Source organism: Lonchura striata, chromosome 3 (genome assembly GCF_046129695.1).
Source record: "Lonchura striata isolate bLonStr1 chromosome 3, bLonStr1.mat, whole genome shotgun sequence".
Taxonomy (NCBI): Eukaryota; Metazoa; Chordata; class Aves; order Passeriformes; family Estrildidae; genus Lonchura; species Lonchura striata.
Window position 1 is genome coordinate 29,738,678 of NC_134605.1, and position 14,527 is coordinate 29,753,204.

Here is a 14,527-nt window from a genome sequence, read left to right on the forward strand (position 1 = left end):
ACCCAAAAGTGATGGTGATTCCTGAAAACTAAGAAAGCCTCTAAGGGCCATTTCTTTTCCTCAACTTCAGACACCTTTTATATATTTTGGTTTTTTTCCCTTCATAACCAATGTTATGGGCCCTTTTTGATCCCTGTTTTCCCACTTGTTGTACAGAGGCTGATAAATTTCTGTGAGGTGGATAGAGTCTTTAATGCCATGTGATTTCCATGGTGGGTGCTGCTGAGCTGAGAACAAATTTTAAAATCAGACTGATTAGACAAAGATTGAAAGAGAATGAAATGAGAAAAAAGTCCTTTTTCTCTTGGCCTGTGTAATATATGACTTGATCCAGCAAACCCACCATATATCTGCCTGCAAATTGAAACTCGGCGCCTTGATACCAGGCTTGATGCCCTTACTGGCTGAACTCCTCCCTGAGTTCTTAGGACAAAACAAGTTTATTCAGTTCTTCTTCAGCCCTGGGTTAGAGGAGGGTGTAGGACTCAGTAGGGCTTCTCCTGTGAAATGAGGAGACAGACCCTGTCCTTCCATCCATCTCACATGTGCAACAGTGTGAAGGCAAAGATGGGGTTCCTGCAGTCCTGAGCCATGCCTTGCTTCCCAAAGACCCACTATCCCTGATGCCTGCAGCCATGGCCACAAGGCCTGGCTCACCTAGTGCCAGCACAGTCCTGCTAAGCCAGATGCCAGCAAGAGTTTATCAGATTGCTCCTGTCAGCAGAAATGCCAGCAAGAGGGTGTCTCCCACCCCAAGCCTCTTCTAGCAACTTCAGCTCCATCGTGGAGCAAACTGAAGCTCTGTTACTACAAAAAGTAGCCATATAAAATCCCAACATTTATTTATTTTTTTTAATAACTCTTTTATTACCTTCCCCCCCTCCCCACTACAGAACTTGAAAGCTGGCTTACTCTCACAATTTGACTATAAAATATCCGCAGCCATCCAGGCAAATCTTCCCTGGGAGAGTTCCCAGACACTACTCGTTTATAATAGATATGACGAAAGAGAGAAACAGAATACAAATGCACTGGTTGTAGCCATGATATAAAATATTCAGTGACTAGCAGAGCAGGATGCCGTTGAATATCTCCCAGCTGATGAGAGAGCAGGAAGAAGGGGAGCTCCCTGGAGGCAATCACTGTTCTTCTGAAGTTATTTGGTCATCTGTTTTTCTTCCTCTGGCCCCCTCTGTAGCAAACATTCACATTGCCCTATGATCCTGCCAGCCCCAGCAAAAAATTCAGGGGGAGGGGAAGAAAAGAAATCCTATTTCTACCAGGCATTCAAGAACAAGAGTATTTTACTTGCAGCTGGTGTAGAAATGTCAAATGAGGCTCAGTTGGTTGGAGCCTGGTGCTAATGATGCCATCGTCATGGCATCAATCCCTGTGTGGGCAATTCACTTTGAAGTTGGGCTTGATGATCCTTGTGGATGCCTTCCCACTCAGAATATTCTGTGTTTCTGAGGAATTGTTTACTTTCTTCAGGGGAGGAAACTAGCCATGGCAGCTAGCAACTATTTGCCAAGTTCAAAAATCCTCTTTGTCAGGTTGGCTGGGAGCAAATCCTCAAGTCCTTGCTTCAGCCATCATACTCCTCTCCCTCCCTCCCTGGGGCTGCCTGAGAGGAGGATGCTTTAAGAGGACAGTTTCCCTGACAGACTATTTCTACCACAGTCCCCTGCCATCTTTCTCTCATGCCTCCTAACTCAATGGTAGCCAGGTTATGATCTGTGCAGCCTCCTGCTCACTGCTGGATGCTCCTGCAAGCAAGAGATGTCTTCATGGTCAGCTTGCAAGATGAAGGTTGCTGAGAGAAACATTGAAATTTCAGCCATGAATGGAGAGTTAAGGGGTGATTGTTCCAGCATTAACACAGACCTTATCTGACAACCCCAGCTAAGTCTGGTCTGTGTATAATCAGGATGGGAAGCTTGCAATAAAACTATTCATTGCTTTCTACAGCTTCTTGAGGAGGGAAATGGGCTAAAAAGTGCTGATCCATGGTATGCAGTGACAGGATGCATGGGAATGATTCAAAATTGCACCAGGGGAGGGTCAAATTTCTTTATTGAAAGGGTGGTCAGACACTGGAATTGGCTTCCAAGAGAGGTGATGAAAGGGGTCAGGCAGTTGGTGATTGTAGGTCCTTTCCAACTTTTCTTTCCCTTCATTTCCCTTTTTTTTTTTTTTTTTTTTTTTTTTTTTTTTCCTCTTCTACTTTATTCTAAAGTCCCATGAGGAACAGTGATGGGGACTGATTGAGAAGGATTTTGGTTCTAAGTCACTGGAAACAGTGAGACCTGATCAGATCACTTGCCACAGCATCTGAGTTGAAGAAAGCCACGCCTGTTTCACAAAGGGAATTGGGCTGTGGGCAGGCCACTTACACAGTCAGTACCACTGAAGCCCTCCTGTTGAGGAGGAATTACAGGTCTGGAAGGCCTGCCAAACTGAATTGCTTCTTTACTTCTTCAACTCAGATCAGACAATCAGGGCAAAGGTGTGTCTAAAAGGCCGTGGTGGATGACCACACATAGGAGCCAGCAAGTGCTGTGTGGCTTTGACTTGTTTCTGACAAGTCATGTTACTCAGAATCGTCAGGTCACACAGATTGACTGGTTATGTCAATGAAAAATCAGCTTGAACCACAAGGGCATAGTTTTTGTGAGATTCAACATCATAGCTCCTTCATTCCTACCCAAACTTTGTTTATGAACACAGCACCCTGCCACTGCACAGTAGCACAGATGGCACCCTGGAGATAACTGTGTTCTTTTGGATACATGTAGTTTGCCTTATATAGAAATGTGTCATTTATTAAATCCGTGCCATTATCTCCAGTGCAATTACTCTACACAATAGGGATTACATCACTGGATTGACTGAGGGGAGGCTGATTTTCCTAATCAATATGATTCACTTCTCTCTAGGCTCCTGAAAACAAGTTGCAGTTAGAGTTAAATGAAGAGTTTGTAATGAAAAAGTGTACTCCATTTTTTAAAATACTCATTCTTTTTCCACTTATTCAGATGTATTTTTGGCTATCAATAAATACATATTTGACTAATGATCTGTTAAGAGAGCCAGCACCTTCCTGTGGGCTGTGGTATGGACCTTTTGGATAGATTATGGTTTCTTCTAGTAGTATCTGCATGGGGTTTTTGGGAGGTTAGTCAAATGCCATGATCATGAGCAAGGGTTTCAAATACCTAGCAAGAAGACCACGTATTTGTAAAGTGTCATACAACCTCTGTAAGTTCAATACAGTAGCTCTGAACCAAAGACAGATAAAGTCATTGTTTCTCTAAAGAATTCTGTGAACTTTGGATTAGAGGCATAGATTTAAATATTATAAGACCCAATGGTACTGATACATCATCTAATCAAACTTCCTGAATAACCAAGGGCAGATAATTCCCTTCAGTTACTTTTGTTGGAGCCTAGTAAATACTATGTGCCTATACCTTCTTTAGATATTTACTTATAAAGAGCACCAATGACATGTTTAATATTAGGATTGGATCATCCCTAAGCCAAAGAGCTTAATATCTAAAGAAGAAGACATGGAGACAAAGGAAAGGTATTCAGATGTGGATTGGCTACATGTAATTTTCAGTCCATAAATATTGTGTCTTCATGTTGAATGTGGGTTCACTGATCCCTGCCTTTCCTTGCCCCTCACTAAAAGGGCATCACTGGATCAAATTCTCAGTGCAGATTGGCACTGAAATGTTACTTTCTTGAAAAGCCCTCTTCTGTTTTACCAGTTGAACATCTGCTTACTTTCCTGCTGCAGGTTTTGTTGGGAAGGCTGTTGGAGCACAGATTCCTGGCACCCATTCATTTGCAGATGCCCTGAATCCCCACAGATTTTCTTTGCTCCTGATCACCTGACTGGAAACAGTTATTCCTCTGATGGACATTTCCTGTGATCCCCCCTCCCTTCATTCAGCAGAATATCTTTCCATTCAGACTTTAATCACAGCAGCAGCCTTGTGCTGTAAAGATAACCTGCAACCTGACCATCTCCTGAGACATCAGATGTTGCATCAATTATTCAGACTCTGAAATTGATATATACAAAACTTAATAGACACAAGAGGAAACAGGAGCTCTCAGAGCATATCCAGCTACTTCTTTAGCACTCCCTTGTCACTCTTCTATTCTCTCCATAAACCATTAATTATTTCACTGTTGGTCATTCCAGGTGCACATCTGGACACCCCCCTGAGTGTTCTGACAGGATAAAGGCTATGGGGACAGAGTACAAACTATTATACACTACTTGTGCATCCACCCCTATCTGTACTTGAACTTCAACCAGACATGATTTTGTAATGTATGGAAATGCATCCCAGAAAATCAAAGAAATGCTCAACAAGTGTCAGTCCACCACCATCACTTCTAGGAATGACTTCCCCTCCAAAAGAGAGCTCTGCAAGGATGACAGGCATCCCAACACGTGAAGGAGTTTGCAGTTGCAGGTTTGGAGTCTCCCTCTCTTCTAGTCGCCTTGAAGTTTTGTGGTGCAAAACCACAAGGCATGAAGTGGGAAAAGTCTCTTGCTGTAATGCATCCTACAATGCATTACACATTTGAGCTATAATGAGCTCAAACCTGAGAGCACAGCCTATTCTAACAGTCTTCCTGCAGCAAATCACTTCAAAGGCCTGAACCATTCATCCTCTCATATCTCCCTGGGTCAGGCAGAGGATGAGGCCAGAGAACAGCTTTTGAGTGGTGTCCTCAGTTCAGCTGCTCCTTCCTGCTGTCTTGCTGCCTTCAGCACTGCAGTAAAACAGCCCATCTGCTCCAAGCCCTACAGCCATGCAGCTGCTGCGCTTGGCTCCTGGGACTGAGACACCATGGACAGGGTGATTACGGGGAAACAGGGAAATTGTTAATAGGGATAGAGAAGAGAGAGGCAAAATTTTCCTCAGCGTTAAGTACATCTGTGTCTGCAGGGGTTTTGTCAGCAGCCCTTTCACACACATCTTTTGTATTTTGGGGGCTCTAGGAGGCTCCCTCCTCTCTTGCTGAGGTCTTTGCAAAGCCTGCAGAAGGGAGACAGGCAGAGTCCCCTGTCTGGCTGTTGTGCTCTTTTAAACCTGGCAGCGTCTATGAAGCAGACTTTGTTTCAGCTCGTCTGAGAGTGCTGGGCACAGTGTGTGCTCTCAGCCTGAGAGCTGAGCACATGAATTCTGTAAAGGACCCAGCTGTCTCTGGTGCCAAAGATCAAAGGGTCCATTATCAAAGCTGGGAGTAGAGAGAGCATTGCCTGAAGGTATCTGGGCATGTAATGAAACTGAGGGTGAACAAGGAGCAAACAGACCTCACAAATGAACTATGGTTCACTCTGCTTCTTGAGCCTGCAAAATTGGTGGGAAATGTTGCCTATATGTGAACTCCTTCTTGCTAGGTTTATCTGTCTTAGTTTGAAAAGACAAGTGACTGCTAAGGAAGGCAGGAGCCTCTCTTGAAATGGAAAATGTAAAACCCTTCCCTCTGAATTATTATAATTTTGAAACTAAGGGGCTCTCAGGCAAAGATATGGGAATAAGAATAACAGTTCTTTATTAGGAAAAGTAATAAAGGAAAAAAACAAATAAAAATGCAGTAATACCAAACAACACTGACAGAGTCAGAATACAACCTGATACCCTGTGGGTCAGGATGTTGGTAGCAGTCTGATTGAATGGTGGCTGCTGTCCTCCTGCAGTGACAGGTATGGTTCTGTTGAAGCAGTGATCCTGTAGAAGGGTGGAGTTTTCCTCTGAAAGTCCAGTGATGGTGTGGATGGGCCTGGTCTTCCTCTGGGAATGCAGTGAAAAAGGCTGCTCCTCGGAATCCAGTGGAAGAAGGCTGCTCTGGTGTTCCAAATCTCAGATTATATCTAGGTAGGAATGCTTGGCTTCTCCTCTTGCATGGAGCATCTCACAATAGGATGATGTAATTTCATCAGTCATACAGTGAGACTCAAGGCCCATTAACAGAAGATATCTCCCCAGAAGGAGGATGGGTCTGGAAGAAATAAAGAAAACTGCCCCACCTGGTTTTCACAGCTAGCCCAATTAACAGAAAATAACTGCCCCACCTCCAACAGATGGCAATAGAACACACACCCCAGCCACATCTTGCATTTGCAACCTAAGACATTATCATACTCTTATTTTAATGGTTGGACTTTATATTAAAGGTCTTTTCCAATGTAAACAATTCTATGTTTTTCCCCCAGGCTGGCCTCTCCTCTCCAAAGTAGCATCCAGCATTTCTGGGGACCAGCAGCTACAGTAGGAAAGAGGGAAGGAGCTGCCCCTATTGGCATCCTCCCATCCTGCTTGCCAGCAGCTGCACAGAGAAATTAAGGAGAGTATCCATTTTCCTGGCCAGCACCTGGGGCTCCCCCTGCCCTGCCTGCAGCTGAGTCACCAGCAGCACTGGGTTCCTACACAGTCATGGCCCTAACAAGTGACCAGCTTGAATTTACCCCTGAGTACCCTCCTTATGTCCTCCCTCTATTTTGTTCTAGCTGCATATAAGATGGGCCTTTGTTCTTCTGAGACAGCATAAATTTAACATTATGGAGCATGGAGATACACCTATAGAAAGCCTATTACTGGTTACAAACAGGCTCTCAGGGAATTTTCCATGAAAAGGGGTGCCAGGATTTTGTTCTATAAACACAGTATCAAAGATGGAAGTCTAGTATCATTCATCTTTCTATGCTAACAGTTTCTGTAATTAGACTGGTGGATCAAATGAGCAAAGGAGCTCAAGCATAGCTCCACTGTGAGTCTGCTCCTGCCATATCACCATCTGCTCTCTGTGTACACAGACAGGTGGGGATATGCTAGAGAGAAGGAGCTATAGCTGTTGCTTGCCTGCCTTTCTCCCGTTATTCCTCATCATGAGACAGCCATGACAATACCACTGCACTTACCCCACTGTCTGCAGGACCTAGGTCCCCCCAGCCCAGTGTGTCTCCATGAACCCAGCCATATGTCTGCTTTGCCTTTTTAGAGTGTTGTTGCTTCTCTGCTGGTACATTCACTCCATCCTGAAGTTCCTGTACATGCCAGACTGGTCAGATAGATAGTGATGGATCATAGATCAATCTGTGCAATTGGCTTTGCTATGTCGGGGAATATTGCTTCAAGCCCAGCCTCATTTGATGATGGTTTAGGAGGTCAAAGGTGGAAATGTGTTTGTTTCTTTGGGTTTTTGGAATCCACAGTTAACTCCAAAGAAAATTCTCTGTATACACATATAAGTAATTTTCACAAGTTTGCTGTAGAGGAAACATTGCCAATCAAAATTTACTTTATTGCTGTTTGTTTATATCCCCAGAAAGTCCTAGACACAGCAGGAAACAGGAGGCTTTGATTCCCCTGATTCCTTTTCTGTAGCCTCCCTGCTGAACCGGAGCATGGACTGTCCCACAGCAATCAGCTGGCAGCACAGGCTGAACGTTCTCTATGCCCCAATGCAGATGCCTTGTGAGTAGAGGTGGGATCATGGTGCATTCCAAACTCTGACTAGGATGAGGTCTCTGAACCCTCCTGCTCTGAAGTTAGGGAAGCAGCGGCTGCAGAAACAGGTCTGTGTAGTGACCCTATGACTGGACAGAGGGGACCCTGCACACCCAAGCTGAGAACAGTGAAAAACATGTAGAAATGAAAGTTCCCTGTAGTCAGAAGTGTAGTCAGCAACTAGAGGCTTTAATTGTCTTATTCCTCATATGTTACTGTGTGAAGCATCCTGAGAGACTGTGAATGAGTAAATAAATCCTACCATGGCACAAAGACAACCTACATTCCTAGAAATTATGAGTCAGTACCACTTGGTATTATTTCTGCATCTCTATTTCTACTACAATTGTTTTTCCACCCTCTGCTCTCTAGCTCTCTGAGCAATAACTTTCCCTCCAGCTCTGTAACCAGTCTGATGCTGACTGCTATTTATTAACATCCATTTAAATGAGAGAGGGAAAGATTGTGTTTGTTGTGGAGATTATAAACAGTAATAGATTGTTTCTGGAAACTGTCATTGGCTCCTGGTATTTGCCTGCACTAAGCTTTGGGCTTTCAGTTTCTGATCAGTAGCATTAACATTAAACAGTCAAAGAAGTGCTCAGAGCCCCTGTTAGAAATGTAAGAGCTCTTTTCTCCCTGGATTGGTTTTAGCCCTCATATTGGGTCTACAGGTAATTTTGCTAAGCTGTGCAAGGTCTAAGTCCTCTCCACACTGTGAATCTCTTTCTAGCTACTGGATATCCCTTGCAATCAGTCAGCTTCTTACCTCACTCTATCTTGCCTGCACTGGAAATGCCATGGGAATTTCCATGGGGGCTTTCAGCCCTGAATTCCCAGTTGGGTGTCAAATCTAAACTGGAGCTGCAGCCAGGAATCTTCACCAATAGCTGGTCTCCTGAGATTGCCCCAAACTGGAGCAAGGATTTTACAGGAGTGCAGGAGGCAGTTGCAGTGAGACCAGGCTGCATGCCAGCTCCTGGATGTGGATCCAGCAGCCTTCCCTACCCATTTCACGGAGCTCTGCTGCACTTGGCATGGCACCCCATCTCTCAGTGTATAGTGCCATCCTCTCTTTGCTTCCTAACTGCTCCAGCTGCCTGTCTTCCATCTGAGCCATGTAAACTGAGCTGTTCCTTAGCCTTTTCACCACCCCATCACCCTGCATTAACTCCCCAGGAGAACTCTTGAGGTAACCTCTACCTTCTCTGCCATCCCACATCAACTGTGCTGATGGCCCTGCCTGTACAGGCCCTGCATCATTCCTGCTGCTGCCTGCGCCAGCTCTTCTGGAGCCACACTGAAATTCAGTGTGACAGTGAAGTCCCTGTCCTGTGGAAACTGAGTGAAGACTTTTTTTTGTTGTGAGAAGGTAACATTTAAAGGCATCCCTTGGGTTATTCTATCTGGCAGCACAGCTGGTCTTTTGTCTGAGTGCTAGTCTTTTGAAATGCCAGCTCTGGTCTTCAAGGCAGCCAGCAGAAGGTACAGCTGGCTCTGCCTGTAATTAATTCCTCATCACTTATCACTTACCTTTATTCTCTCTTTTGACTGGGAAGAAGGAATAATACAGATTACAAGACAAATGCAAAGATTGCCTTGTATGGGAAGAAGTAACAACAGGATTCTTGGTGTCCTGGGATTTCCCTTTTGTTTGTCATTCTCTGGTCTGCTGGAGAGATATAGAAGCAGATAGATGGTCTAACTTTTTGTGTGTCTCACCAGCAGGTGTGCTTAGAAAGTGCCAGGCAGGGGACATGGGGAAGGGGCAACAAGGAAAGAAATAGGCAACAAAACTGTCCAGCTGGCTTTGGACTCTGATAGAAGAAACCAGGCATGATTGCGGTATGAAACCAGGCAAAAAGGGTGACTGCAGCAACTGGCACTGGAGACCATCCCAGATGGGTCTTTCTCATCTCCACTGATGAGGCATTGGAGAGCAGGACACACTTCAGTTCTTCTTCAGTGGCTTCTTCTTGTAGCCACTGGAAAGGAAGATGACTCAAATTTCCACAGTCCAAGTCTGCAATGTTTTATGGCTCTGCCTAGAGTGTAGATCTGGAGGTTCGTTCACAGGTACCTCCATCACAGGTTGCGTGCCCTTAACTTTACTGGCAACTGGTGGCAGACTGACAGGTGGTAGAAGCAAGTAAAGTAGAAGAGCTGCACAAACTTTTAGCATCTACAACACTGTGGACTCAGTTCAGATGGGATAGAGGTTTTATCACTGTTTCAAGTCCATGAGCCTCTTCCATGTCTCCCACAAGCATATTCCCACTAACAGTATTACTGGAAAATTGAGGTATTGTAGTTCCTTCCCAGTGTCAGGGAACTTCTGTAACTTAGCTAGGATTGCAGGTAGGGCTGTGAGAGCTGGCTGCCCTTCACAACTCTTTTTCCAACTCTTTTTCCAAGATAGCCATGGGATTGCTGCTCTCCTGTTTTGAACATCAGTTTTCCATGTGTAGACAGTAGGGAAACACTTCATGTTGTGAGTAGATAAGGGAGATTCCTTTCCAAATGTAAACCATTTGAAGAATGCCTGTTCAAATTCAGTATTGTTGTATAAGGGAATTTGGGGGCCAAAAGGTTGTTTTTCCTGATGCTGAAAGGACATGAAGCTGTCAGCCAGGATGTGCTCAGGTTTGGTTTGGGTCTAGGCCAGGCATGGCATTCAGAGCTAGTGCTTTGGAGGCCCTAATTTGCATTCCAGATGCTTCTCTGGGTTTCTATCTAGCCTTTGCTTTTTTCCTAGGGCATCAAAGTTCGTTTGTTGTGTGATTTGTCCCAGTGCTGACTACTGAGTCAGACTATTGTGCAGCAAATCCTAGCTACAAGTCCCCAAATGAGGATAGAATAGACAATGGTTGTTTTTAATCCTTGCTTGCTAGCAGCTTCATATTAATACTTCATTTGCTCTCAATCCCTCACCTCATTGGCCCTTGTGTCTGTAATTAGCTGCTCTGAACACACTTCTGTCGACATTGATCTATGGGGTTTAGTTCCTGCATGAGCTGTCAGTTTGGACAAGGGTCTCCATGAGAACTAGGTATCCTTAGAAAGACTCTCCTTCATAGGAAGCTGCTGAGGGCAGGGAAGATGCCAAGAAATCATCAGCTTAAAGCTGGTTTTGCCAGAGGCTCCTATAATGGCTTCTCTTATCTGTGGCACTGTGTTTCCAGGAGGGACGTCTCACTGGCTGGGATCCCCCAAGGTTGTGCAGTGCCAACTCGTCTCAAGAGAGAGAGAAACAAGCTATTTTTCTCCTTGTCCTGGGTTGTGGTGTGCATCTTAAACTGAGTATCACCAGGGAATGGGATGGGATGGGATGGGATATGCTATCCCATGGGATATGTCCTGTCAGGCCTTCATTTAGTCTTCTCAACTTGCCTTACAGCTAATGCTTCTGAATATTTCCAGACAACAATATGTTTTCTATCCTCATTTCACTAAATTATATACATATTTCATTTTTAACCTTTTCTTGTAAGTCATTCACTAAGAATCTAAATATTTCATCATCTTTCTCATGATGTGAACTCCCTGTGATGTATCTCTGTTTCTGACAGCCAGGTGCTTGAGGGAGTATTTCCAGGTCCCTGTCATTCACACAGTGCCCTTAAGGTGGATGTGCCAAGAATGAAGGATTTGGGAGCATATGTAGGAGGGAGGTTATACAGGAAAGTCTGTTTCCCTGTCTCTTCCCCTGACCTCATTCTGCTGCTTTTCTAAAGGGCATATCCATGTGGGAATGCAGCATCCCAAGTGCAGAGAGACTACCAATGGATAAGTAAGGGTTACTATTTCCTCCATACTCTCAGGTGTAATATATGTGTGTATGGAGACCAGAAACCCTGATGAGCAACAGCATGACTACAGTTGCAATTGATTGATTTCTTGAGGAAAAAAAAGTGTTTCAGGTCATCCCCGACTGAATGTTTAACTTTTTTTCTTTTTTCATTGAAGCAAAAAAGGAAAATAAGTAATCTGAGGGCATGCTAACAAAATGCTACAGTAAGACAAACTGAGATGGTTTTGTGAGTGGGTGTAGGGTAGGAAGCTGTGACACTGTTTTCAAAGTGAGAACTGGAAATGCTTTGAGGTTTGTTGGCTTTGATTTTGGTTTAATGATAGACAAAACCTTTTGGGAATTGCTTTTTTTGAAAGAACTTGAAGTCGGCATTGATTCACAGGATCTTTATGAACCTCTGAAAACGCTGGGCTGGGATGGTACCAGGTGGTGTGCAACAGGCAACACTGTCTGGTGCTTCAAAGAACAGCTGCTCACTCTAAGGCTGCTCCCAGGGCAAGTGGTGAATGAGGACACTGGTTGTACTTCCACAGGTGATGGCCAGGGAAAAAGCAGGGAGAGCCCTGTTAGCTGCATTGCATATTTCAGGTGTCAGTAGTGAAGGGGGCAGGGGGGGGGCAAATACATGTTCTGGGCTTCCTATTTCAAGTGGAATGTGGAGAAATTGGTGGGGCCCAGCAGAAGGGCACAGGATGGTCAAGGGCCAGGAGCAGATGTCCTTAGGAAGAGAAGTTAAGGCAGCTGGCCTTGCTCAGTCTGGCAAAGAGAAGGTTGCTATCAGACGTTGACCCCCTACTGTTTCAAAGGCAAATTCAAAGATACTAGAACCAAAATATTTTCATAGTATTAAATTATATGATAAAGAGCAGTGTTCACAACTGGTAGTGCTGGCAGTTCATACTGGAAAACTTGGTTTTCTCATGGAAGTTCAGGACTCGGCCAGGCAAAACCATGCTGCCCTCATGTAGAGCAGGAGACAGCTTCAAGCAGAAGGTTGGATGGGATGCTTCTGGAGGTCCCTGGCAGCTAGTATTCCTGCCAACCCCTTCTCATGCCACCCCAGCCATGCTGCACACTGCTTCTTCCTCATCCTGCCGCTCTTTGGGTCTTTGCTTCCCTAAGAAAGGCCAGGTGGATGAAACATTGCCAGTGGCACTCATCCACGAACTCAGGAGAAAGCTGGCTCCCTTCAGAGATGATCGCTGGGGCTCTGCAGGCTGTCCCTGGGCATGCTGGGGCTTACAGACGTGATTCAAGGCTGAGCCCAGAGCTGTGCCAGGAGCCAGCCCAGCGGGCAGGCTTGGCTGCCTGCCCCAGCATGCCAGAGGCCTGTTTCTCTCTTACAGGCTCCTTGAACCTGCTAGTTCGCGTGCGGAACAAGCGAGCCATCGACACCCAGGTCTGGTCCCTCAGTGGGAATCGGGGCAACGTGTGGCAGCAAGCACATGTGCCCATCAACCCTCCTGGGCCCTTCCAGGTAAGCCAAGCCCACAGTCAAGGAGCCGCCTGCACTCTCCGTGTGCCATGGATGCAGATTTCCTGGCAGGCATCTTCCTCTGTAGCACAGGGTCCAGTAAGGCACAAGGGAGGACACTGGGAGCTCTCAACCCCCAGGGTCATTGGGGCAAGGCAAAGGATTTGTGGATGCACAGAAGTCAAATCCACTTCTCCCTGAGGTTTTTATGTGCAAGCATCTGTTTGGCCCTATAAATTTTCTGATTATTGCTGGTCTGGAAACTGCATGTCAGAGAGATCCTTTTGGATATGTCTCTGTGACAGACAGGTGCCTCGATGCTGAACAGCTGGGGGATGCTGCCCCATTAGTGTAAAGTGACTGAGTGCTAGAGGTTTCTTCTAGTATGTACTGCAGAGCCCACCTCAGCTGTGGCACTTGCTTAGGACTCTTAAGGAGCACTTGTGAATATGAACTGGGCACTCTGCATGTGCTCATCGAGTTGTTCATGTGTACCCAGGCAGTGGGCTGCTTTTATGGCTGAGGTTTTTACTCAACAGACTACTTTGCAGTTGTAGGGTTGCTTGTGAGAGCTGCCCGGTACAGGCTGGTTAAGTTGTGGCACTGTGGCAAAATGCCCAGTGTGATTTTGGATACTTCAAAATAGTACATAAGAATGTAGTTACTCTTGCAAGTTCTGTTCAGTATTGGTTGGCTTGTTAGAGCAGGACATGTAATAAAGCAGAGCTCTAATGCTCATTACTGCACAGACACTCAGTACGAAGAGGTTGGTCCATAAACAGTGGGATCTGGCTTTCCAGAGGCTATGAATACTGGAGAAACGGGAAAGAAATAATTCTTTTAGAAGCCTGATAAAATCTGTTCTGTGTCATGCTGACTTCTGCAAAGCCCTGCAGCGCAGGAAGGGCCCTCCACACCTGCAGCCTCATGCTTTGCTCTCTCCCATGCTCTGCTTGTAGATCATCTTTGAAGGTGTCCGGGGCACAAGCTATGAGGGGGACATTGCCATTGATGATGTCACTCTGAAAAAGGGAGACTGCCCAAGGAAGCCAATTGGACCAAATAAGGGTGAGACTGTGTCTGCCTCAGAGGCAAACAAGTTGGCAGGAGTGCATGGACAATTGTATATGCTAGGGCTGCGCAGCTGATTTCAGAGCACATTAATGTGTTGGTGGGACTCAGTGGGATTGGTTGACCCCACCAGCAGAAATCACCAGAGGGGTTGTCAGACTCTTGGGCTTATTCTATACAATGGCGAGTTAGCAAGAGTCATAGGAACAACTGGGAGGTGTTATCCCCAATAAGCCAAATACTTCTGCAATATCTCATTTCCTGGAAACTCTAGTTATGGAAGCTTTGAAAAGAGAAGGACCTTTTGCAGGTGTTAATGGCCTCTGTAGTGTTAAGTCAGTCCTACTCTGAGAAAAAAAAAAAATTCTGCCCTTAGGGGAAGAAGCCCTGGTGGGCTGTGCTTCTTGCCACTGCCATCTGAGCAGAGAGGCACAGCCAGGCTAAATCCCACCAGCCCCTTTCCAGTCCACCCGCATAAACTGATGCCAGCACTGCAGCAACAGAGACAATTCCACTCAATCTAGGCTGCACTGTGGATTGAAGCCACATGAGGTGTGTGTAAGCAGTACGTAGGCATTGGGTGGGAGTCACTGGTGTCCTGCCTGTGCCCTCAATAACATGCCTCAGGGGAGCCAG

The 14,527-nt window shown here is 45.5% G+C and overlaps 1 protein-coding gene across 2 annotated transcripts in view; it reads left to right on the top strand.

The window, feature by feature from the left end:
- The window catches only part of MDGA1 (MAM domain containing glycosylphosphatidylinositol anchor 1), a 188,689-nt gene that overhangs the window by 125,920 nt on the left and 48,242 nt on the right, over positions 1-14,527 (top strand). The window contains exons 15-16 of one of the 2 annotated variants that reach the window (XM_021550430.2): positions 12,693-12,823; positions 13,780-13,888. The exons of the other annotated variant lie outside the window; for it this stretch is intronic. Coding sequence (XP_021406105.1) covers positions 12,693-12,823; positions 13,780-13,888 — 240 coding nt within the window. The remainder of the gene's footprint in view (positions 1-12,692; positions 12,824-13,779; positions 13,889-14,527) is intronic. 2 annotated transcript variants of the gene reach the window in all.